This window comes from Diceros bicornis, chromosome 4, assembly GCF_020826845.1.
Source record: "Diceros bicornis minor isolate mBicDic1 chromosome 4, mDicBic1.mat.cur, whole genome shotgun sequence".
In the NCBI taxonomy this organism is placed as follows: Eukaryota; Metazoa; Chordata; class Mammalia; order Perissodactyla; family Rhinocerotidae; genus Diceros; species Diceros bicornis.
This window is the reverse complement of record NC_080743.1, coordinates 23066968-23094021: the sequence shown is the minus strand read 5'-3', so window position 1 is coordinate 23094021 and position 27054 is coordinate 23066968. Positions and strand designations below refer to the sequence as shown.

Sequence of the window (27054 nt, the reverse complement as noted above, 5' to 3'; positions counted from 1 at the left end):
TATGGCACAGCAGAGAGCACTTTCCTTCTTGGACTTTGAGTATCATGAGGCCATCAGAAGGATGAAATCAGAGGTGGATTTACACTGAGAAGCTAATAAAGTTTAAGCTTTAGGGCCACACACTTGGCATGAGCCCCTGTCAAAAGTCCTAGACTTTGTACTCTTTATCTTAAAAAGAACTGCTAAAATTTCAAAAGTCTGAAGCCTCACAAAACCTGGATCAGCTCTGGATGAAACTCAGGAGGGAAAGCAGAATAAAGCCAAATGCATTCTGCATTGGGGTCTTTAATTATGAATCCAACTAAGAAGGTTTTGAAACTCACAAATTATAAATATTCCAGAACATTACAGCTAAATGAAGCAAAATCAGTTCCAGTTGTTACTTCACAGTTTACCATAATAAAAAGCTGAAACCCGATTTAAAGAAAAGATGCTTATTTCCCCTCCTCAAAGAGGGGGCTTATTATTCCACTGTTAGGTTGGCTATTACGGTAGCAACCTAGGAAAATGTTTATGATCTGATGTGAAATGAAAAGATAAAAATATTTTAATCACTTCTATCTAAGGAACCTATATGAAAGAACTTTGCAAATGGTTTTTTTAAGTATGTGAAATAATAAGTATTACTTTTTCTTTCTTCTTTTTCCAAATAGTCTATAATTACTTTTATAATTTTTTTATAATTTTAAACTATAGCTATAAAGAAATAAAAATGATCTTGTGCAGTTTTAATGGTTCTGAAACCAATTCCATAAAGAGTTCCAAAATATTTTTAGCAACTGTATTTTTTTAATGTATAACTTTCTCAAGGTGCTTTCTTTGAAAAATAATATTTTTGTCCCATTATTTTATGAGCACACCATAATTATGTTACCGTCTTCAGAACTGTGCTCAAAAGCTTTTAAGGAAGACAGGTTCACCATACTAACTTACCCTAAATTGTACTTTTCTTGCCGCCTTCCATCTCCTCCCTTGAAAAGAGCTCCCACTTCTTATGTCTGACAGTAACTATCCTACCTACTTCCTATTACTAATGCTGTTCTAACGTAGAAAGCAGGAAAGACTGACAGGTATTACTATTTATTACATCAGTAATTTTAATTTTATAAATCATAAATTAATATACTTGATCATGACCCTAGCCTAAAATGAAATGTTATGTAACTTTTGTGCATCACTTTATTTATTCAGGAATATTTTTATCCCCAGGCAAGATTAAGTTCTTATTGTTTTTGACTAAAAAATAAATGGGTATATTACATTAACTATGTGAAATTTTATGTATTATACCACGGACAACCAGAGGAATTGATTTTAAAACAAAAAGCAACAGAAGCCGGCCCAGTGGCGCAAGCGGTTAAGTGCGTGCGCTCCTCTGCAGCGGCCCGGGTTTCACCAGTTCAGATCCCGGGCGCGCACCGACGCACCGCATGGCAAGCCATGCTGTGGCGGTATCCCATATAATGTAGAGGAAGATGGGGATGGATGTTAGCACAGGGCCAGTCTTCCTCAGTAAAAAGAGGAGGATCGGCATGGATGCTAGCTCAGGGCTGATCTTCCTCACCGAAAAAAAAAAAAAAAGAAAAAAAAAAAGATTTTCTTAAATTAAAAACCACCAAAGAAAAAGATTACTTCCATATCATAAATTTTTTTGTAAATAACCAACAACATAGTCTTAAATTCTCTGTCAAAATGTAGTTAATAATCAAGATATATGGTTGTACCTTGATGGATTTTACATTGAAAACAACCTTAAATCACAGTCAGAGCCTCTAGTATCACAGTAAGATCAGCATCATCACAAATCATTTATGCTACAATATCTTAACCTTGATTCTTATGATTAGATGCCTGATTTTCTGAAACTATCTTGGTTATTACCAAATTAATAAGACTTGCCCACTTCACTTTTATTTTCTGACCAAAATGCAAGTATGGAATGTGCTTTCCCTGGCTCCTTAAATAAAAGGCAGTAAATATGCTACCACTACAATATTTACCTCAGAATCTGAAGTAAGTGTTATATTTCACTGAGGTTGAAAAGACCATCTACAGAAATCTTCTTGGTATTTTAATACCTCAATGCCCACCAAAAGAAAAAAAAAATAGGCTAAAAAAATTAAAATGGCAGTTATTTAATATCTACACAAATATGTAACTTCCTACCTCATTCTGCCTTTCTCACTCATTCTGTATTACATGTACATCTACAAATCTCAACAATTTTTCAGGACAAGATAGGATTAAAATGAATAATAAATGTGAAAAAATGTATCATCTAATTCAAGTTAGAAAGTCAACTGCAAACTTTACATTTAACACAACTTAAGTAAGTTAAAAATGTTAAAACTTGTTATAACACACATCACATACAACCTCCTTTATGTGAGACTATAACTAAAACAACCTACTATTCTCATGTAGTAATTTTTTAAACTACCTCTCATTTCAAAGAACATTATTTTTAAAGACAGGAACATTCTTTTTCCTCCATTAACTGTTTGGTCATTTCCAAAGAGTACTCATTCGGCATACTACAAATGTCCCAGAGTTACTTTTATCATTTCTTTTCAAGTTTGAAAAGATTCCCTTCCTTACTTCTCTGCCTCACCTCTTACATTTCTCCTAAGAGTCAATATTACTGTAAGTATACAAGTAGATAGAATACTCAATTTTTGGTGTTTAGGAGATTGTTGATTCATGTAAGAACAAGACACAAAACCTTGCATACTTGGTTAGGAAGGCAGGTGAAAGTTTTCAAATTAAACTGGTAATTCAAGGTGGAACAGAATCGGAGAGAATGGTGTCTTGAGACATTGCTTAAATAGAAAACAAAAGAAAAAGCCCACTCTTCCAATGTGATTATAAATTCAAGACAAAATCTACTTAGAAAATTATAGGGTCCCTTAATAATTTTCTTCCAGAAGGTAATTCCCCAAAGCCCAGACTAACATATGCTTAAGTTTTTGGCACCCAAATGAAAATTAAAACATAGTTTCCACCTACGGGGTACTACAGTTCGTATGAGGATAGGGGAAGGTTAGGTAAATGTAAAAGGTTCTCGGAGTTCTTCAATTCAGTTGAGTCATCTTCAATTCTGGATTGGTAAACTCACTAAGAAATGAGTTAAGACAAGTCTTAAAGGTCCAGCTAAAATGCAAGTAAACGAGAGCTCCCAACAAATTCAGCATCTCTTTTAAAATGTTTTCACTGCTAATTAGGAAAACCAAGAGTTACCTATAAGCATAAAAAGCTATTATAATATGCAAATAAAATTACTACTCTATTCATGAAATTGTGTATAGCAACTATATGTTAAACTTTCAGTAAGGCTAACCAGTACCTAATAACGTTATAATGCCAGAAAAAAAGAAGTAGCAATAATATATGATGAAAAAGGTGATCATAACAGTTTATCTCACATAGTCTCTATCCCTCTGGCCTACCAAATTTTCTGATTGCAGAATGGCACATAACTGTTGACTTGAGTTAAAAGGACTTTGAAGCTGTGTAAGATTCAATGCTGTTCTTTGGGATTCTCATAATTCTAGCAATAAATCTAAAAGTACAACCTATTCTATTTTATATGAGTTAAAAAATAAGTTGAAATTTCTAAATTAAAATAAAGGATACAGAACACATTTTTTCCCCTCTATTTGAGAATATGACAATGAATCACTGTGGGAAAATTGACAGTAAAGGAACTACCACATAAAACGTTTTCCACAGTGGAGAAACAGGCTTGGGGACTTTCTTCCCTCACTAATTTGACTATCATTAACGCTTTAAAAAAACTACTTAGAAGCTAAGGAGTTATATTCTACATATATGCATGCACACACACACAAATTCCCACTACAATTCAAATTTAATTTGCATTTTATAAAAATCTATCCTTAAACTGCCAAGTTGGCAAGGATTAGTAGAAAAGAGTGAAGAAAGTTCAGTCATGTTAAAAAGCCAGGGCTTTAACTTATATGAAAGTAAATAGATTTCTATCTTTAGGATCAAATAATACGAACTGCCAGCGATTTTTACTCCTTCCTAAGAGAGGAAAGAAATAGTTAATCTGAATGTGCAATCTATAACACATGTAACAAAATCATTTGATTTATCTGAACACTTAGACAAACGTGACCCTAGGAGGTGGGGCACTAGGGAAAGCCTACAGCAGCAAGAAACATAAACTCTAAACTACCTTAAACCAAAAAGACAACAACCACAAAGAGAAAGTAGATATATTATTACCACTATTAATAGCAACGTATAATTGTAGTTTTTATAGTTTACATTTTGACATTCATTATATCATTTCAAGATCATTTGATCTTTCCAGTAACTCTCTGAGGGCAGCAGAATAAGTATCATTTAGAGTAAATGAAGTTATACTTCTAAAACACTTAAAACATGCCTAGTACACAACAAGTATTCAACAACTGTTAGTTATTACTGTCTGGTACAGATGAGGTTCAGAGGTCATGATGGATTGGCATTGGTGCAAAAAGCAGAAAACCATTTAAGAAACACGGTTCCAATGGTAAAGAAGAAAGAGATTCAAAACAAGTAAAAGACCAAAGGGAAGTCAAAGTGGTCATGACGAAGACTAGACTATACCTAGTCACAGGCTTAATTAATCACAGAGTTCCAACCTGGGACAAAAGAAAAAGGGCATACAATGGTGCCTCATCAATCAGACATTCCTAGACAGGCTCCTCTCGAGTCAGAGACTATCACTAACAATTCCCAGGATCAAGAGCCACAGGCACACATACCCTCCACTTTACTTGCTGAGAAAGCTATTTTGATAAAATATCAAATACTAAAGTATCATCAGAAGTTTGCCTTTTTTGTTTTAATCTTCAAAACATGAAGGGAAGATAAATTCATGTTCTAGAGGACAATGGTGAATGGTTTTTATCCTATCCTATTTAACAAAATGAAGAAGCTGTCTAATAAAACCTACCTTAAGATCACGTCAAGTCAGTCTTTCTAATCAGCTTTTCTATGAAGAAAACAACTGAGCTAAGCTGGTTTTCTGCCAAAGGTATATAACACACTGGGAATATGCAACATTTTATGAAAGAAATAGGTGTGTTTTGTTAAAAAGCAAGAGAACTATGATGAAATAAGAAATGCTGGCAATTGGAGGCGTCTTCCTAACTTCCAAATACAAAATAATCACAAATTTCAGTAATATCTGATCAAGAATCTTAGTGAAAAACTGACTGCTGAACTAGTTGCAGTTTGACATGGAGAAAGCTTCAACAACTAAGTCAAATGCAAGGATGAAGAAGGATCTTATTGATTTTATTTTAATCCAACAACTCAATTTGCTCACACCTCTAACATTCCTCCCTATATTCAAAATATTATATTTTTATCACTGAATACTTAAAATACTGTCCTTTTATATCACAGCTTAGAAACTGAAAGAACCACAGATAGCCCTAATTAATAACCAAGCTCTTCACAAGAACAAAAATAGGGTAGAACTTACAACTCGTTATTGAAGACCAAATAAAAATTCATTTTTGTAGGACTTTAGTTATGATGTTTATGCTCTGCAGCTAGATTTTTTTCTAAAGACTTCATTTTTTAGAAACATTACTATTAACTAAAACAACAGGTATACTGTAACAAGGCATTATTTTGAAAGCATGATAGCAATAGAGACATTAAAGAACTCATTGTCTAAAGACAAGTATGAAGACTTGCATACCAACACCTACCTTCTGACTTATTTACCAGGAAATAATAAACTAGATTGATCAGCCCATTTGCTATACTGTTTTGCTTCAAAGGATAAAAGGAATACATGCCAGAAGCATGTTATCAACCAACCAATAACATCTCTAAATTACATTCATTAAGCCCAACTCAAACATAATTTATAATTAGAAATATGCCAAGAACTAGTCTGTAGCCACATCACCACTTAGCCTCAAATCCACAACCATCCTGAGCAAAACGTTATGGTATTTTCCAACAGAGTTCCTCTTTCCCAGCCTAGACAACATCTGATGATTCTCTGAACTCATTTCTATATGCTTAACTGTACAAATCACTTATCTCTAGCTATGTCATAAACTTAGGAATAAATAAGGGAAATATATAAGGCGATAATAATGGATGATTTCTAAATTGTACTGGAATTTACGAAAATGGGCATTACTTTCCCTCTAAATCCAGTTTTAAATTGGTACATAAGTACCATATCAATTTGCAATTTTTCAAACCACCATCTTCCAAAAGGAGAATCCAACAATTTCAATTAAAAAGGGTTGTCCTTGATACTTTATAGTACCCATAGGTTCAGTACAACATAACCACCTTTAGCAGAATTATATCATGCAAAGTTGAAGATCTAGTAACTATAACAATAATGTTCACCTTAAGGTAAACTAGGTGCATTTTCAGTAGATGAAACATTATTATAACTACTAGTGGCACCATCATCTCTTACAATTCCCTTCTTTACCACTTAGCTTGGAATAGGGGTATTACAGAAGGAATACAGGAAAGAAGCCTCTGAAGAGGACTATCCATCCACCCACACCCAGCAAGGATGTGACCAATTAGCTCAAGAACCACACTAACAGGAAAAGCAGAAACGTCTTCTGAAGCCAGATACTTCATTGGCCAGTCAGAATGAGCCTCCATCTTAGACTCAGCTGCACCTAAGGGATGCAATAAAGCCTGGTTTCTTGAAGTTAGAATAAAATTGGTAACACATAACAGAATTTTAACTAACTAAAGTCCACCTGAAACTCCATGCGGAAGGAAGGAGGTGGGGCTATCATGAAGACGACTTGCCTCTAACTTTCAGTAGACAATTTACTAAGGGCCTGTGCTCAACACCATGCTAGAGATTATGAGGAAAGAGAAGATAAAACATTATTTCAAATAATGTTTTCATTGTCAAAATTAGTTTTTATTGTCAATTCTAATTCAAATTATCCAACTTCATTACTTTCCCCTAAGTCAATCTGGGGACGCACAATCAAAGATAACTAGGTCACCTGGTTTCCATTTCCAGCCAAGATGGAGTAACAGGGGATTTATCCTCCCACCTACAACTGAAAAAGAATAGATAAAATATATAACAACTGTTTTCAGACACTGGACATTAGACCGAAAATCAGTGCAGGATGGTGATCCCCGAGAAAGAGAAAGGAAATGAGGTGAGTCATATGACTGCCTGAAGACAGTTTCCAGGCTGAGGCACAGAGAAGGAGAACTTAGATGGAGCCCAACAGTCACCCTGAATTAAGGAGCCAGAACTCGGAGTTCAGGTAGGCCAAGGCAGCCGGAGTTTGCTGGGAAGAATACTCAAGAGGACAGAGCTGTAAAAAAGAGAATTTTCAGCAGAGATCACTGCATATGTGTCAAAAAACTAACTGAGGCCACCCAAAAGGGGCAGGTGGAACAATCTCTGGGGTTCACTCAACCACCATTCCCACCAGCCAGAGTGAAAAAACCTTGTAATACACAGGGCATAGGGCAGAGTACTCCGAAAGGAACTCCTAGACTAAAGCCTATTCCAGCCCCATCTAACAAACTTAAAAGCAAACCTTGAAAGGATCAAACTGTTTCTAGGTAATCTGAATGTGTCCCAAAACAAAGCTTAAGAATATTTATATGTACATGAAAATATCCAGCACTTAACAGGGTATAATTCATAATGTCTGGCATCAAATTAAAAATTAGCAGGCACATAAAGAAGTAGGAAAATACAATCCACAATGAAGAAAAAAGCAAATTAATAAAAAGTAAACCACACAGATGATAGAATTAGTAGATAAGACATCAAAGAGTTATTCTAACAATATTCCATTTGTTCAAGAAAATAAAGGAAAGTAAAAGCATTTTAAGGAGAGAAATGGAAGTTTTTTTAAAGATCAAAAATGAATTCTAGAAATGGGAAACAAATGCCTGAGATGAAAAATACACTAGATGGAATTAAAAGCAGATTACACACTACAGAAAAAAAGACCAGTGAATTGAAGACATAGCAGTAAAAACTATCTCAAACAATACCAAAAGAAAAAAGACTAAGAAAAATGAACTAAACATCATTGAACTGTGGGACAACTTATGTAGCCAATATATGTGTAATTTGAGCTCCCGAAGGAGAGGAAAAAGGGTACATAAAAACTATTTGAAGAAAAAATGGCCAAAAATTTCCAAATTTAATGAAAACTATAAACCTACAAGTCCAAGAAGCTCAACCAACTCCAAGCACAAGAAACTTGAAGAAAAACACAGCAAGGCCCATCATAATGGAATTACTCAAAACCTAGTGAAAATCTTAATAGCAGTCAAAGGACAAAAAAGACATTACGTACAGCTGAACGAAGATAAGAACGATGGCAGCCTTCTCCTCGGAAACAACGCAAGCCAAAAGACAATGGAGCAACATCTTTAAAGTACTGAAAGAAAAAATGTCAACATAGAACCCTATACCCAGCAAAAATATCTTTCAAACACTAAGGCAAATAAAGACTTTTTCAGACATACAAAAATAAAAAGAATTCATCACCAGTAGACTTTCAGTATAAGCAATTTTTTTTTTTTAAAGATTTTATTTATTTTATTTTTTCCCCCAAAGCCCTAGTGGATAGTTGTATGTCATAGCTGCACATCCTTCTAGTTGCTGTATGTGGGACTCGGCCTCAGGATGAACGGAGAAGTGGTGCCTCGATGCGCACCCGGGATCTGAACCCGGGCCACCAGCATCGCAGCGCGCGCACTTAACCACCAAGCCACAGGGCCGGCCCTTTTTTTTTTTTTTTTAAAGATTTTATTTATTTTCGTATAAGCAATTTTTTAAAAAATCCTTCGGGATGAAGGAAAATGGTATCAGATGGGAATCTGCATCTACATCTGCAAAGGAATGAAAAGCACTGGAACTGGAAAATGTATGAGTAAATATACAATACTCAAAACATATTTTTAATCTCTTTAAAATATAATTGATTCCTAAAACAAAAATAATAATAATGTATTGTAAGACTTACATGTAGAAGTAAAATGTATAATAACAATAGCAAAAAATGAGGCGATAGGAAATGGAAGTACAAAGATTAAAGTTGCTATATTATACATAAAGTAGTATAATGTGTACCATAAACCCTAAAGCAACCGCTATAAAAACACAAGAGAGGGCACTGCTAATAAGTCAGCAAATGAGATGAAACAGACTAAAAAAGTACTCAGTTAAGCCTCAAGAAGGCAGAAAAAGAGAAAAAAGGGGAACAGGAACAGACAGAACAAATAGTAACTCAGAGATTTAAACCCAACCATATCATTAATGACATTAAAAATATAAATGCTCTAGGGGCCGGCCCGGTGGCGCAAGCGGTTAAGTGCGCGCGCTCCGCTGCGGCGGCCCGGGGTTCGCTGGTTCGGATCCCGGGCGCGCACCGACGCACTGCTTGGTAAGCCATGCTGTGGCGGCGTCCCATATAAAGTGGAGGAAGATGGGCACCGATGTTAGCCCAGGGCCGTCTTCCTCAGCAGAAAAGGAGGAGGATTGGCGGATGTTAGCTCAGGGCTGATCTCCTCACAAAAAAAAAAAAAATATATAAATGCTCTAAACATTCCCATTTAGGGCCGGCCCCGTGGCTTAGCAGTTAGGTGCGTTCGCTCTGCTGCTGGTGGCCCGGGTTCGGATCCCGGGCGGACACCCACTCACCGCTTGTCTGGCTATGCTGAGGCCACGTCCCACATACAGCAGCTAGAAGGATGTGCAACTATGACATACAACTATCTACTGGGGCTTTGGGGGAAAAAAATAAATAAAATTATTAAAAAAATAAATAAATAAAAATAAAAATAAACACTCCCATTTACAAGGGAGACTGTAAAATTTGATGCTAGTCCCAACTACATGCTGTCTACAAGAAACCCACTTTAAATAAAAAGACACAGACAGGTTAATATTAAAAGAATGAGAAAAGACATACCATGCTGACACTAATCAAAACAAAATTAAAGTGGCTATATAAATATCAGAACAAGTATGTTTCAGAGCAAAGAATATCACCAAGGATAAAGAGGGTCAGTTCATAATGAAAAAGAGGTTAATTAATCAAGAATACATGACATGCACCTAAGGACAGTACTTCAAAATACATGAAGCAAAAAGTAACAGAACTTCAAGGAGTAACAGACAGATCCACAATTATCATCAGAGACTTCAAAATCCCTCTCTCTATAATTGACGGAACAAGTAGGGAGAAAGAAAATCAAGGATATAGAAGACTGGAACAACTTTACCAACCAACTGGACCTAACTGACATTTACAGCATATTCTACCCTAGAACAACAGAATATACATTTTTCACGTTCACACAGAACATTTACCAAGACGTTTATATTCTGAGTCATAAAACAAGTCTAAATAAATTTTAGGATTGATTCGGAAGGATTCAAAAAATTTAAATGTATGCTCCTCCTTCCACAGTACAGTTGTAATTGATGACAACTGTAAGTTGTAATTGGAAATGGGGTAAAAACCCCATTCCCCAGCCTCATTCCTCTTACATGTATATGGTTACTAGTCCTCATCAACAAAGTGAGGGTAAAAGAAGCCAAAGAAATTTAGAAGGCAGTATCTCCTGACCCTGTTCTTGTCTCTTCCCCACACTGACAAGCAGAGAACTCCAAAGCCTGAGAAAATGGCAGAACAACATGACAGAAGGTACCCAAGACCCTGAATCACCCAAGTAGAGGAAAACCACCCACCAAAATGACCACCTAACACATAAATGGAAAAAAAAAAAAAGTCATTTATGTGTTTGTTAAAAGTCATTATTGTGTTTAGCCAATAACATTGTTGACTTAGTTTTATTTTTATTTTGTGTGTGTGTGAGGAAGATCAGCCCTGAGCTTACATCCATGCCAATCCTCCTCTTTTCGCTGAGGAAGACTGGCCCTGAGCTAACATCTGTGCCTATCTTCCTCCATTTTATGTGGGACGCCGCCACAGCATGGCCTGATAAGCAGTGTATTGGTACGCGCCCGGGATCTGAACCCGGGCCGCCAGCAGCGGAGTGCGCACACTTAACCGCTATGCCATGGGGCCAGCCCCATGGACTCAGTTTTAAAAGCAACTAGCAATACTCTAAATCAGGAAGCTTCTAAAGAGTTTTACGCAGGGCCAGTCCAGTCGCGTAGTGATTGGATTCACACACTCCACTTTGGCAGCCTGGGGTTCAGCACATAAATCACCAACTAAGGGAGAGCAAACAGAGACGAGTTCCAAGAACTGAGCCCTGGGGTGCTCTTATGTTAAGAGGTTGAGAAGAAAAAGAGAAGTGACCAGTAAGGTGGGAAGAAAACCAAGAGTATGATATCTTGGAAGCCAAGTAAAGAAAATCTATCAAAAAAGAAGTGATCAATTGTGTCAAATTCTGCTGATAGGTCAAGTAAAATGAAGATCAAAAATTGACTATAGGATTTAGGGACGTTACTAGTGACTTTGGCAGTTAGAGACAGCAAGAATAGACAATTTTTTGGAGTTTTACTGCGAAGGGAAGCTGAAATATGGGACAGAGGTTGGCTGAGTAAGGGAGAGTCAAGAGAAACTACTGTTTTGTTGTTTGGTTGAAGGAAAAAATAGCATGTTCATAGGCTAATGAGAATAATCCAGCAGAAAGAGAGGAAATGATGATTATAGGAGAATGAGGGGAAACTTCTGGAACCATGTTTTTTAAGTACGTGAAGGAACAGGATCAGGTGCACAAGTGGCCCGACAGGCAATTAATCCATAGTTAACAGGCAGAAAGGCAGAGTACATAAACGCAGCTACTAGTAGATGTAAATAATTAAGCTATAGTGAACCATGATTATAAAGTTCGTATATAAGTACATCCCTCAAAGTGGTCTTTCTGGAGAACAGTGTTTGACTACTATTATTTCAATTTCACTAAGTGCCAAAAGGTATTAGAAGGCTTAACAGAGTAGCAGAGAGACTTTCTGGGATTACCTTAACTGAGATCAGCTGTTTCAGGTGACTACTCCATGGCACTAGATAGTCTCTCCAGGACTCCTAAGTGAGGCACCAAATAGCAATTCTAGAGCAACAGCATTCCAATTAATCCAAAGTCCTCCAACAGCAGCTACTGTGAGGTTTTCAAACAATTTCAGAAGTAGAGAAATTTATCATTCTTGGGAACATTTTATAGGTATCGTTTTATGGGTCCAGGCACTTGTAAAAACCACCAAATTCCAAAGAGCAGTCTCAACCTTGGCTCTAGAGTTAGTTCATTCCTTTAGCGGGGTTTTAAGAACATAGTGAGTAACATAATTTTCAACAATGAAGATGCTACATAATCCATTCTGAGTTACTGCCCTCATTTAAAAGATTATGAACTAACGCATTCAGAAACTTATGTAGTGGTGTTATAAGCATATGAACAACAAATATTATTTTAAATGCTTAGGCCCTATATAAAAAATAAAATTATCAAGCACATAATTCTAACATTTACGTAATGAAGGTTTCATTGCACTGTTCCATCAGTCAGCAGTAGCAACAGATGTGCTCTTGAGATTTGAACAGAACTACTCTGTAAAAGCAACAAATTCTGACATGCACAGTTCTAAGTAAACAGCTAAGTAACTAAGTAGTACGCTAAGTAACAGTTTTCATTTTGACTCCATGTCATCTTTCCTATCTCATTAGAAAAATTAAATATATAGTTTAATAAAATGAAGCTTTTTCCCCCATAACACCCCAGAGAAATTTTTTCATAACTAATATGCTTGTATCCTAAATGTAACTCACAAGCTTCAAGTTGCAATGTTAATATTGCAATATGTTAATATTCAAGTTGCAATGTTAATATTGCAAGTTTGCAGTGTTAGTTGCAATATGTTAAAGTTGCAATATGTTAATATTAAAGTTGCAGTATGTTAATATTAAAGACAAAAAACACACTCACTGCATTAAATATAAACCATCTACTACACATCAGTGATTCTTACCACTAAGGGAATCGTGTACTCCTTTGCAAATCTGATGAAAGCTATGCATATAATTTCAAGGAATTTATGGATTCCTCAAAGCCTATATATGAGCCTCTGAGGTTTTCAGAATCTCTGATTAGTGGAAAAGAATGGAGTTCAAAATTGATCCAAAAACATAAGAAAACTTAATATATGAATGAAAGAAGACTTGTAACATACAGTCGGAAAAATGGATTATTTATTCATATAATATTTGCCCTAAGTGTCTATTCACTGAGAGAAATTACAGTAAGTCTCTATAAGCATATGAATGCTTTAAAGAGCTAAATGCAAACAATAAAAATTATAAAATACTGTAATAAAATATAGAGAATGTACATAATCTTAGTTGGAGGAAATCTTCTTAAGCAACACAAGAAACCTACTTGCCTAAAATGATAGATGCAATTGTTTAAAATTTTATAGCCTCTGTATAAGCAGAAATACACCATAAAGTCAAGGGACATGACAGATTTGGAGAAAAACAGATGCAAGACATATGACAGGGGCCGGCACAGTGGTGCAGTGGTTAAGTTTGCGTGTCCCTACTTTGGTGGCCTGCGGTTCACGGGTTTGAATCCTGGGCACGGACTTACTCACCGCACATCAAGTCATGCTGAGGAGGTGTACCACACGGAAGAGCTATAACTCTACAACTATGATACACAACTATGTACAGGGACTTTGGGGAGAAAAAAGAAAAAAGTTAGATTGGCAACAGATGTTAGAGCAGGGTCAATCTCCCCCCCCCCCAAAAAAAGACATACAATAGATAAAGGATTACCATTTCTAATATTTAAAAAAAAAACTAAAAATTGGTAAGATAAACTACCCAACAGACAAATAAAAATGAACTAACAAGTACACGATGTCAACCTAATTAGAAGTTGAGGAAATATAAATTAACACAACATATCATTTCACAGCTTCAGACTGGCAAAAATTAAAAGCTGACAGCAATCAGTGTTTGTGAATGTACTGCCAGTGTAGATTACAGTTACCTTTTGGAAAATAAATTCTATGGAAAGTAACAGATTTTAAAATCTGTTAAATTATTTTATAATTAGTCCCAGCAATCCCACAAATAGGAGAATTTATCCTAGTGAAAAATGACACCAACACATAAGGAGTTAAATGGACAAATAAGGATGTTCCTTGTAACATTGTTTATAACACCAAGGAACAAATGAAATAGTAAAAAAAACAACAAAGTGGTGGGAGGAACAAATTGAATTTCCATTACTGGTATAATGGCTTAATAATTTATGATACATGCATACTATGGAATATTATACAGCTATTAGATTAAGTCAAATTTATACGTATTGACCTGGAAAGATGTCTATGCTACTAAATGAAAAAAAAGCAAGAGGCAGAGTAACATGTATACTATGATCCCATATTGGTTTAAAAAAAAGAAAAAAGAAAACTATATTATGTGATATTGGGTTTTTCATGAATTCCTGTTTATATACTTAATTTCCCAAGCGGTCAATGAATACAGCTGAGTTTTTAATACATCTATTGCTCTATTAGAGACCTCACCATCAAAATGCTCTCAAATCAAGGTACAAACAGGCATTACCAGACAATAAAATCCTTTGGAATCTTCTACAACAGAAAAAATAAACAATAAAAACTACTTTTAAGAGCAAAAATGTTTAACAATTTTTCTAATGCCAAAATAAAAATGCTTTTTAATGCTGTGATTTTATACTTACAGAAGACGACCACCGATTGTTTTTCCTGTAGCAGGAATAAGCTATCTATTTCAGCCGTTTCATTGGGTAATATAATTATGTTCATTATACGGATATAAACAAGGGGCAGACATTACACTAAACCAATTCCTTTGTGTCAGAAATTGGATTTTCTCAGAATGATATTCATTCTTAGCAATAAATGCAATTAAACACTGGTATCACAGTTTAAAATTTCTATTCAAACTGCTAAATCTAAGCGTAATGTCAATATGAAGTCCCAAGCAGCCTGGTATAATTAAAGGAGCACTTGATTTGGAATCACACATACCTGGGTTCCAACCCTGGCTCTACACTTCCTTTGTGGTCAAGTTACATAACCTTTGAGCCTGGTCCCACACCTGTAAAAATGGCTTTCTATGGTGGTGTTGGACAATTAAATAAGAACACTGCATATGAAAGTGCCTAGTACAGCGTGTGGTTGTCACATTATGCCTTCTTCTGCCTTCCTTTCCTAAGGAACATTGCTAACTAGCAACATCTATTTTAGTACTGCTTTTTTTTTTTTTTGTGAGGAAGATCTGAGCTAACATCTGTCAATCCTCCTCTTTTTGCTGAGGAAGACTGGCTCTGGGCTAACATCCCTGCCCATCTTCCTCCACTTTATATGGGACGCCACCACAGCATGGCCTGACAACCGGTGTGTTGGTGCGGCCTGGGATCCGAACCAGCGAACCCCGGGCTGCTGCAGTGGAGCGCGAGCACTTAACCGCTTGCACCACCGGGCCGGCCCCCATTTTAGTACTGCTTTTGATAAGACTTTCTCTTAAAACAAATCAAAAGACTGCTGATATAGTTATACACTTTATTTGCCATGTTTTCACATCTCCAGAGAATTATTAGGTCCCTCAAGTGTTTTATATTTGAGGCTCCTTTTCTTGGCTCATTTTTGAGAATTATTTACAGTAGTTTGATCCATATTTACTATTTCTGATGGAATTTAAAGGTTTCTTTCTTGTAAAAAATCACACACACCAAAAAATACGTTATTTTCTACCCGTGGCTTTCTACATCTTCAGATAACTCTCTTTTTAAAATCATTTGGGTTGTGTCTATGGAAACCACTTTCAAGTATTACGAAAAAATATTAGGCAAGGAAGGAAAATCAAAAATTGAAGTCATCCTAACCCACTGTAATGTGTCTAAGAAATCCAAATAGCAATACAACAAAGAATAAGTACAAATTTTTTGTGTGTGAGGAAGATCAGCCCTGAGCTAACATCCGTGCCAAGCCTCCTCTTTTTGCTGAGGAAGATCAGCCCTGAGGTAACATCTATTGCCAATCCTCCTTTTTTGTTCCCCCTTCTTCTCCCCAAGGCCCCAGTAGACAGTTGTATGCCATAGATGCACATCCTTCTAGTTGCTGTATGTGAGACGCCGCCTCAGCATGGCCGGACAGGCGGTCTGTCGGTGCGCGCCCCGGTCGGAACCGGGCCGCCAGTAGGGGAGCGTGCGCACTTAACCGCTACGCCACGGGGGCCGGCCCCAATAAGTACAAATTTTAATTTTAATGTAACTTGCAAATTTCTCTAAAAGGAGTCATTTTTTTTCTGTAAAGCTGGATCATGAGGTCAGAATATGTCCCTGAATGCTACTAAAAGGATCCAAACAAAAGAAAAGGCATATTGGCCAACCTTCAATATTTCAAGTGAATATTTTTTCCATCATACAAGACACATATTAATGAAATCATAGTAAATAAATTTGATATCTTTTCAAAACCTTACAAGGTAAGTTTTACCCTAAAGTTGAGGACTCGCATTATCCTCTGCACCTCTTCAACTTTAGTTGTACTTTAATTCGATTTATTTGATGCTCTTTGATACACTGCTGTTTAAAATGTCTCCAAGGCTTAGTGCAAAGTCCACCAAAACTGCAAATAGCTACTATCTGTAATATTACAATTATTTTCTGATACATTTTTCCTAAATATTAATCATCACCCACAGTAGCATCTAGCTGCTATTAATTAGTCTAAATTATCCTGCTGCTAGTATTTTATTGCTTGCTTCTCAAAAAGGATTCAAAACGATGATGCTGAGGTGCAAGTGTACGCATAAAAACACTTCACATTACTTTTCCATATTCAAATTACAGCCTCTTAAGCCGACTTTTAAGTGCCATGTAAATTTTTACATCAAAATGTATTGCTGACATTCTTCTTACACTCCTTCCCTATCCCGAGCCCTTCTCAAATGCCAAAACTCCCTACTATTCTGAAAATACCTATTATCTGAATTATCTGAGCATTCTTTTGGTCTTTCACAACTTCACACTCCAACTTTTTGTACTTCAGACCTCTTCTCTCACTAAAGTAAGCACTGTTAACTCCTTTAGGTACTTAACCATATGGTTAACTTTTTGATGATCTTACTTTTTCTTTCTTAAACTTAAATCTCACTATAATTCCAATTCAGCGTTCCCGCCTCCTCTAAATTCACTACATCAACGTTGCCGCGAAGCAACGTACATATACATCCCTCCTCTTAAGCCCCAAATATGCATCAGCTTAGCGCCACTGAAAAAATTTAAATGCCTGGATGCCTCGTTTCGGTACCTCGTTGAAGCTTTCTATTTGCCTTCCTGTCCTACCTGGGCAGCCTATTGCTCCCGTCAGTTGTGTGGTCCCTTGCTGCCCCCAGCACAAGCGTGCAACTCACTACAGTGTATTTCTTTTACTCACCATCATTCCCAGTATCTCTCTCCATTTCTGCGCATCTATCCCTTCGTGAATCTCCCCATCCCCAAAAGATTCCGTATCCAGGTGCCCAAATCTCAAATTAGACTACCCCTCGCCAGACATTGCCGGGGATTTCTGTACGACTTTTTATTAAGAGAACACGCCAAGACTGAGCGTTTCTGTCTCCTCCAGAGGTACCCGCTCCCCGCCGACTTCGGTCTTCTCTCGCTCTCTCTCCGTGGAATGTCTACTTCGGGGCAACCCTTTGGCTCTGGGAAGCCCAACCTTGCAACCTCTGCCCCGTAACCTCGCGAGCCCAGCACGCCACTCAAGCTTAATTCACACCATTCTGGGAGCTTGTGCTCTCGATGCCCCCAGTCCCGACTCTCTTTGCAACCTCTTTCAGCCTCCTACCCCCTAGCCAGACCCCAGGTTAGACGAACGCCCACTTGCTCGGGTTGCAATGCCTCCCTGGCCCGGCCCCTCCACGCCACTCAGCCCGGAGTGGCTCCTCTCCTCACCTAGCTTCGACCGGGACTCCTCCAGCTTCTGGATTTGGTTCTCCAAGAAGAGCATCGCCACCGCGAAGGCCACCACCGCCAGCAGCTGCAACTTGGGCGGCATCATAATCCTGAGGAGCCCCATGAAACCCGCTGCTCCGGATCAAGACATACCGCGGGGGGCGGGGAGAGGGGCCCCGGAGGCGAGGGAGACGCCGGGAGGAGCCCACCGAGCCGGAGAGAAGCAAGAAGAGCGCGACGGCGAGAGAACCACCGCAGCGACCCCCCTTCTCGCCTCCCCAGTCCCCCGCCCCCAGGCGCCAGCACCAACGCCGCCGGTGCCCGCTTCTCCTTGGCCGACTCAGCGGCCGCCCTCTCCAAAAGCCCGCGCAGCAAGCAGCGCGAAGCGGCTGCCGGGCTCTCGCCTCCCTCTGCTGCCTCAGTCCCCGACCCCCGCGCCTGCCTGCCCGCCTCCCTCTCTTCCTTCCTTCCCTCCCTCCTTTGCTCGCGGCCGCGCGCTCCTCCGCCAGCGCTGCGGCTGCGGCTGCGCCGCCCTCGGCCCCGCCCCCACCCCTCCCCCTCCGCCACCACGCGCACGCATCCACGTACGCTGCTCGGCAACCAGAGGCTCCGCCCCCTGCTCCCGTTCAGTTGTGCTCATTGGACCGGAGAACCCCGGCGCTCCGTTCTGGGTTCGTGTTACGGTTGGTTTCCTTCGCCATAGGTGTCAACCAAAGCGGCGTTCGATTGGGTAAACTTGGCGAAGAAGGCAGGTCGAAACTGACGAAGGCGGGGTTTCTTGGCTGCTTGAGGAAATGTCGCGAATGAAAGGAAAGAGCCCGAAGAAGCACGGATTTGGGAAGTTTAGGAAACTGCCTGATATGGGTTATCGAAAGGACCTAGCGACGTTGTATTTAATTCAAATGTAAAGATGTTTGATCACCTTTAAGCTTTCATATGCCCTTAGGTAATACTCGTCTCTGCAGAATAAGAGACTGGTGGCAACGGCCCCTAGCGGCCTGTTTTGGATCAGGCTCTGGAGTGGACGCCCCCAGCCGAGGGGTCCTCGGGGCTGCCAGAGACCCACGGAAGACGGTAGCGATGGCCGCTGTGCCGGGTGGATGGCTTCGGCCGGCGTTTGGGCTTCGGTTGCTGTTGGCGACTGTGCTTCAAGCGGTGAGTGGAGATCACCTCCGCAGCAGCCCCAGGGCGAGTGGGAGGGATCGCGCCGAGGAAGACGGAACATTCGGTCCCGTTTGGGAGGCACACTTGAAAAGGGTGGGAGGACTGGGCTTCCTTGGGCGACATTCCTTAGGAAAGTGACGTGGCTTAATTCCTCGTTTGATGCTTATCCTTCCCCGCCTCGGGTTTCTAGTGGTTCTTTCTCCTGACTTCAGCCTATCTTGAGTACTTATCTTCTCTTGCAGAGCTCCAGCTAAAAACAGTCTGTAAATCACATGGTGAAAAAAAATGGTAATAAATCCTGGAAAGTAAAGACAGTTGTTTTTAAACGGGCAGAAATGCAAGGGACTACCGTTCCTTACGACGAGGCTCCCAAATCTTAGAGGAAAGCCCTCAAGTCTTTGGTCCAGGGTACGCTGTCTGTTGACGTCTTTCTCTCAACTGTTAGTAGTCTCTCTAATTCACTGTTAGACAGCCTTTATCTCCGTTCTCTGGCATTCACGTACCGCTGGGTGCACTTCCGTGCCATTTGTGGTTTGAAACAACATTGTTGCAATTAAAGGAGCTACTCTATACTGAAGCATAATTTACTTTTGAAATTGGTTTTCTAAAATGATAGCCTTCATCTCGTTTAAAATCGAGCAGTGTTAACCAAGTTTTTTATTTCCTTTTTCCCCGTTAACAGAACATGTGCGTTCTTAATCTTTGAATGGGGAAAGGCTAATTTTGACTTATTTTCCTATTCACTCAGGAACAACTTAATATTGGTTAATTCCTCCTAAAAAGTTTGCAGTCCGTGTTTTGCTATGTGAAAAATAAAACTATTTTTATGAGCGCTGTGCATTTACACATTTCTTTTATCAGCTTAATTCTTAAGGTATTGTCTTTACTGAGCCTGCTGTAAAAGTTTTCTCCTAGGAGACCTGGTCTAATTGATTTATTCAAGGTTTAGGGGACTTAGGGCCTATACCGAAGGCCTCTATAAACACCTCTGCTTTGCTTTCATCAAGGAGTTTGAAGATCCTGCCCGTTTGCTTTCGCAACCATACTTAAAGGTGGATTCTTTACTTTTCTAATTAGCATTAAAATACTCTGTTATTCAAGTATTTAATGCCTTAGAAATTACTAGAAAACCTCTCTCTAAACTTTCTACTCAGGATTTTTTTTGCCAATCTTAATGTAATTTGAGTTCACCACCATGCAAAGAGAAAAACGAAGGACATTTCAAGTTACTTTCTCCTAGTTTCCCCGTCTCTTTGTTTCATTATTTATGGTGTGTAACGACCCCAAAACTTAGTGGCTTAAAATAACAATGATTTCTCATAATTCTGTGGGTCTGCTGAGCGGTTCCTCTGTTGATTTCCTCTGGCATCATTTATGCAGCTGTGCTGAGCTGGTAGGTCAGATGGACAGAAAGATCCAAAATGGCTTCATTCTTAGTTGGTGCTGACTGTCAGCTAGGGCAAGTTGGTTCTCCTCTATGTGAGCTCTCCTCCTCCAGTAGACCAACTTCTTTTCATGGTAGTCTTAGCAGGACTCCTAAAGACCAAAGCTGCGTTGCCTCCTAAAGCCTTGCCTTGGAAATCATATATATCACTTCCACCTCACAATATTTGTCAAAGCAAATCACAAGACCAGTCTAGATTTCAGGAGTGGGGAAATAGACTCCATCTCTGCATGCGAGGAGTGACATAGTCATATTGCAAAGAAGTGTACATGCCAGGATAGGAGGAACTTATGGCCATTAAACAATCTACCCCAGTGACCATCCACAGAATTCAAGCCAGAAACTTCAGTGTCATCTTTGACTCCTTCCATTCCTTACATACCTCACATCCAGGCAATTACCAAGTCTTGTTGATTTTACTTCCTAAACATCCCTCAAATCCATCCACTTATTGTTAATCCCTCATTCAGGCCACCAATACCTCTCTCCTAAGAAGTAACAGCCTCCTGGTTCATGTTTTGAATTATCAGAATCTAAATGGTTGGCTTTGCCAGCTACCCAATGGCCCAAGCTAGAAATTAGTGATTTTAAATTCTTTTTCCTTTCACTCTCTGAATCCAATTAGTAATTAAACTCTTAAAAATCTCTAAGCCAGTCCACTTAATTCTGTCTCCACAGGTAGTACCTAAATTCAGGCCACCATCTTTGCTTTCCTGGAATTACCACAACAGCTTCCTTAACTGGTCTTCCCATCTCGTTTTTTCCCTTTCTGATCCAGTCTCTACAATGCATCCTTCTAAAACTTGAATCTGGCATTATTAAAACTCTTCAGTGGCTCCCTGTTACTTTTAAGGTGAAGTCTGGCCTCCTTAAAAGTTCCTTAACAAGGCCTGTTCTACCTGATATTGTCTGTCTATCCAGGCATAATTCCCAGCGTTTACCTCTACTGGGAGAGCAAAAAGGTAGAGGTAGAGAATTGGGGTCACTTGTTTTAGTGTATCTCACATACCCTGTTCTCCCTCACCAGGCCTAAAGTAAAGTATTTAGATAAAATGCAAGGCTTAACTTCCATCCCATTTCCAGATTTGCGAAGTCAGATATACTCTCTCTGTTGCATAATCTGTCATCATACTATGCTACACAGATCCACGATCTTAACTGCACCACGGCTCTGTGTGTGTGTTTGTATGCCCCTACTCCCCTTACTCCCGTGCCAATTAGAATGTAGACAAAGGGAATACAGGGACTGTTTTTCATTTATATATTTTTTTATTGTGCCTTACATGTGTTTGGTCATTTAAACCCCTCTGAGGTCTGAATGGCCCCCTAGTTCATTTGTGTTCATTCTTTGGTATCAGAGTCATCAGGATATCTGTAGTTTGCGTAGAGTGGTGTGAACCTGACCCATTCCCACAAATAGAAAATGACTCTGAAAATAGTCCTAAGCAGTTCACCCCTGTTGAACTGTTTTAACTTCCCTAAGGTTTATTCCTGTCTCTTTTGTAATGACTAGTGTTTTTTAAAAAAGAAGGCAATAAAAGCCTTGAAAATGAAAAGGGAGGTGTGGAGGATTGTTGGAAAAAGACTGTGAAGTTAGAAAAACTGCATTTCAGTTAGCTTGAGGAGGAAAAAGGCCAGGTGGAATAAGTGGTTGGCAGTAGTAAAAATAAGCCAAATCTCTGGAACCTGGCAGATGAATAAAAAGGGAATGAGGGAAGAATTTCTTGGCAGGTTAAGGTTGAACAGCTGGTAGTTGATATTCAGCTACTGGTGTGGATAAGAAGACTTAGCTCCTACTTTGTTAATTCACACCTCTGAGCCCTTAGACTAGGCAAGTTGAGTTTTTGTCACTGTCTATGCTTCTGAGTAGCTCTTATTTACAATTAATAGCAATGCATAGTTATCAGCATTCCAATGAGGTGACAACTGGGAGGATATAAAGTGATTTAATCTGAAAATACTTTCTGGGTATGCTTAAGCATTAGAAAAGTAATATTTTAGTAAGGCCTAAGGGAGCTATTTTCTAGAGCACCCCAGAACTAAGTAGTATTCAGTTCTTTATTCAGCTCATAGGTGTTATTTCTTCATTCAGAAAGGCACCGTACTGAAAGCAATATAAAATGATATCGTTGCTTCTGAGACACAACACCCCGCCCCCCACCTCGCTTTTCTTCGCAGGTTAGCATCTGGATCATTCTTATTTCAATGGGTGGCACAATTATAATTGTCAGAGTTTTTATTGTTATTCTTAGTGATACATACGGTAATGGTGCATCATGGATTCTGTGATAAATGGAAGTTAATAACAGAGGTTAAGGGTTTTGAGGGCAGGCCAGGATTAGAATCTTGATGCTGCCACCTCTTGTTTGCTGTGTTGTCTTAGACAAATTACCTTAACTATCCTAAGCCTCTTGTTTCCTTCTGTGTAAAATGGAGATAATAATACCTATTTCATAGGGTAGTTAAGATTAAATGGAATAATGATGTAAAGTGCTTAGCAAAGTATCTGGTGCTTTTTAAGAGGTTGCTGTAATGGCCGTGTTTCTCGTATTCGTTTTCATGGGGTTCATCTGTAAACCCATTTATTTGCTTTGTCTTAGATTTGGAATCTGTTCAAATTTACATGAGAAACCTATGAGTTTTCTGAGAGTAAAGACTAGTTAAGAGGGGCTGGCCCGGTGGTGTAGTAGTTAAGTTCACACACTCCGCTTCCGCAGCCCAGGGTTGGCAGTTCAGACCCCGGGCGTGGACAGATGCTCCGCTTATCAAGCCATGCTGTGGCCGTGTCCCATATAAAGTAGAGGAAGATGGGCACGGATGTTAGCCCAGGGCCAGTCTTCCTCAGCAAAAAGAGGGGGATTGGCAACGGATGTTAGCCCAGGGCTGATCTTCCTTTAAAAAAAAAAAAAAAAGCCCCTGTGGACTTACCTACTTGAAACCAAAAAAGAAAAAAAAGACTAGTTAAGAGACAACTAATCATGTATATGTATAAGTATAATAAAATGTATGGCTATACCAGACTTTTGCCTGAAAAGGTAATGTTACGATATAGTTAATCCAGTTTCCCTGCTGACAGCCCTCATCTACAAGGAGCTTAATAGCAAAAAACTAAATCTATGAATAATGCATGGCAGAAAGAATGGAGTCTCTTAGCTTGTCAGTCCTACTTCGAATTGGGGAAAGTTAACTTGTAATCCCAGTCAGGGTTATCCCACCCTGTCCTTACAATCTTTATCTTTCTTACACGTGTGGCTAATTATTTTAAAATTCAATATTTGGCCTTAATGTACACATTTAAATGCTATTCAGTTACTTTTTGCTGATAAAAAGATGGGCAGGCATAATTTATAATTTTGAACTCCTATATTATTTAGCATTTGATATTTATCTGTAAAGTGCTTAAAAATATGTTCTAACATCCTTAGATTCAAAGCCTTGAGTCTGTAAAACTGATAGAAGAGCTAGAAAAAAGTAGTTCACTCAAGATACCTTGTATCTCCCTACACTTCTCCTCTATCCCATGGCTAATTAATGGTTACAATATAAGTAGTGTTCTGTAGTTGTTAAGCGTGCTTTCACAGTGTAAGGTGGGAAAAACGCTAACCTTTATTAAGTACCCATCGTGTACTAGGTAGGATACTAGATGCTGTCTCTGCTTTTTCTCCTTTAATCCTAAAAACTGTAAGATAAGTGGTAATTATTCCTATTCAGAAATTCAGAAGTAAAGTTGCTCTGTGCTGGCATTTGAATCAAGATGTCATCAGACTCCAAAATACATATTCTGCACGTTCACGCCACCTGTCAGTAGGTGCTCAATAAATGCCAGAATAAAACCAACGAGTACGATCACGTGATTATTCTTTTGAGATTCTTGTTTTGTAAAGCATGCTTTGGTAACAGTTTTTTACATTTGTTAAGCAGTTCACAGTTTCAGTGTGATTTCACTTTTATTACCTGCAATACAAATCACCCTAAAATTTAGTGGTGTAAAACATTCGTTTGTTTTGCTTTCAGATTCTGTGGGTCAGCAATTCACACAGGGCACAGCAGGATGGCTTGTGTGTTCTGTGGTTTCTCAGACTTCAGCTGAAAGACTGGGGCCCATGTGAAAGCTCTTTACTCACACATCTAGTAGTTTATGCTGATGGTCAGCTGGGGGCCTCAGTTGCTCTCTACCTGGGCCTCTTCATGTTGTCCCCAGTTTAGGCTGCCTTACATCATGGTAGCTAAGTTCCAAAGGAGTGTTCTGAGAGAGACAGAGGCACAGAGCATGTGTGAGCACTAGCCAAGCAGAGGCTGTTTCCTTTTTTATGACCTCCCCTCAGAAATCACGTAGTATCACTTCCTTTACACTCTGTTGGCCAGAACAGTGACAAGCCCCTGCCCAGATTCAAGGGGAGAGAACATAGACCCCCACTTCTCAGTGGAGGACTGCCAGTCACATTGTAAGAAGAACGTGTGGGATGATGTGTACATATAGGTGTGGCCATCTTTGGAAATTAAGAATTAACCTGTGAAATAGGTCAAGCAGATCACTTTACTAATGGAGAAATTACTCAAAGTACTAGTACAGCACCAAGTGTCTTAGGTTCCTCCCACTAGACTGGGATAGTTGATCTATTTTGAAGATTACATACATTCCACATTATTACGGAGATGAGGTAAAAGATGTATAAGGTATCAAATTAGGGTGTTGACTAACTTCAGACCAATGGGATGATCAGCATTTTGGAGGAGTATGCTGGCAGTGCTTAAAGTTTTTTACCTTGGGAAATGCTGTTGGGTTTTAATCTGCCTGGTTAGTCTAGAAGAAGGTTGACAAACTACAACTCTTGGGCCAAATCCAGCCGGTCCTGTTTTTGTAAATAAAGGTTTATTGGAACACAGACACCCATTCATTAATTATAGTCTGTGAGTGCTTTTGTGCTGCAATAGCTGAGGTAAGTAGTTGCAACAGAAACCATATAGCTCCCAAAGCCTAACCTAATTACTGTCTGATTCTTTACGTAACATTTGCAGGCCCTTGGTCTGGAAGATCAACCAGTTGCAGTCCAACAGTCTGAAATTCCCCCTACTTGAGGCTGTGGTTTTGACAAATTCATTTGTTCAACACACATGGGAACCAGTGCAACTGCTGGAAATACAGAGAAAGAACTTACTGCTTGCCCTCAAAAAAGTTCACGGTAGTGTTGAGGAATCAGACAATCCTAGATTTACGTAGTACAGTGTCATGAGTGGTGCTGTTTTATAGCTATGTACCAATTTCTTTCTCAGAAAAGTACTATGGCTAAAGATTGGCATCTGATCTTTTTCAGAGAAGGCTTCCTAGAAGACTGATATTGATCAGATTCCTGGAAATAAGTAGGAATTAACAAGGTGAAAAAAGAGGCTTAGACAAAGGAAAAGTATGAGCAAAAGTTTGAGTAGGAGTTTTATACTTCCAGGTACTAGAGGAATTCATTATAGCTAAAAAGTAGAATGGAATTGGAGAATTAATGGGAGGTAGGCCTGGCAGTGACCATTTAAGCCGGAGGCAGGAAAAGATTTAAGAGTTCTTTAAGAGACAGAATTGTCAAAACTTATTAGTTAATTGATTGTAAGAATGGTGAAGAGTCTGCAGTCTAGGATGACTGACCTGGGCAACTAGGTGATCAGGAAAAATGGTCCCATTTTACTAAGATACTGAATACATTGGGGGAGGAATAGATCTAAGGAAAAAAGATAAGTTTCACTGTTGGAGATTTTGAATTTGCAATGCCAATGCAACATCTAAATGAGACGTCAGGTAGGCCGTTGGCTTGGGAAGCTTGACCTTCAAGAAAAAGACTTGGGAGTTTTCAATAAATGGGCATTTGAAGCCATGGAAAAGATGCAGTCATCTACATAAAGTATGTAAAGCAGAGAGAGAGCCAAAAATAGAAATGGGAAACAACAGCATTTAAGAGATGCATAGAAGAGGAAGGAGGAGGAGGACAAGCCCATGGAAGGAGCAGCCGGAGCAGAACAGTTTTGAACACCTTTGCATTTAGTGATTTTTAGCAGATTTAGTCGAGTGCTAGGATCAGAAACCAGACTATAGTAACAATTCAGAAATGACAGAATGTGGGGCAAGCAGTTAGAACCATAGAGTTTGAATACACTGAAGAATTGAGTTATCCATGAAATTAAATTCCTGTGGAGATGGCAGAAGATAGAATCCAAAGCACAGGTAGAGGGCTTGACCTTAGACGGAGGGAAGTATGCCACATTCACTGAGATGTGAGAGGAAAATGGATGAGGGAAGAGAACTAATATTTTTGGAAGGCCACTTTTGCCAGTCCTTCTGGTTGGTTGCTTTACATAAGTCATTTCATTTAATCTTTCTTGCAATCTTTTTTATGTACTAAGTATTGCTCCTTGCTGTGTCAGTGAGCAAATTAAGGCTTAGGGAGATTATCTTGCCCAAGGTCGCACATCCTGTAAGTGGTCAAGCT

The 27054-nt window shown here is 39.0% G+C and overlaps 2 protein-coding genes across 3 annotated transcripts in view; one reads left to right on the top strand and one right to left on the bottom strand.

The window, feature by feature from the left end:
* Positions 1–18201, bottom strand: part of HS2ST1 (heparan sulfate 2-O-sulfotransferase 1) — a 194156-nt gene extending 175955 nt beyond the window's left edge. The window contains exon 1 of one of the 2 annotated variants that reach the window (XM_058538439.1): positions 17974–18201. In XM_058538439.1, the coding sequence (XP_058394422.1) occupies positions 17974–18097 (124 nt within the window). In that variant the 5' untranslated portion in view covers positions 18098–18201. The remainder of the gene's footprint in view (positions 1–17973) is intronic. The other variant, XM_058538440.1, reaches the window with a different exon arrangement.
* A 619-nt stretch (positions 18202–18820) lies between these two features.
* The window catches only part of SELENOF (selenoprotein F), a 41520-nt gene continuing 33286 nt past the window's right edge, over positions 18821–27054 (top strand). The window contains exon 1 of the mRNA XM_058538441.1: positions 18821–19128. Coding sequence (XP_058394424.1) covers positions 18910–19128 — 219 coding nt within the window. The 5' untranslated portion in view covers positions 18821–18909. The remainder of the gene's footprint in view (positions 19129–27054) is intronic.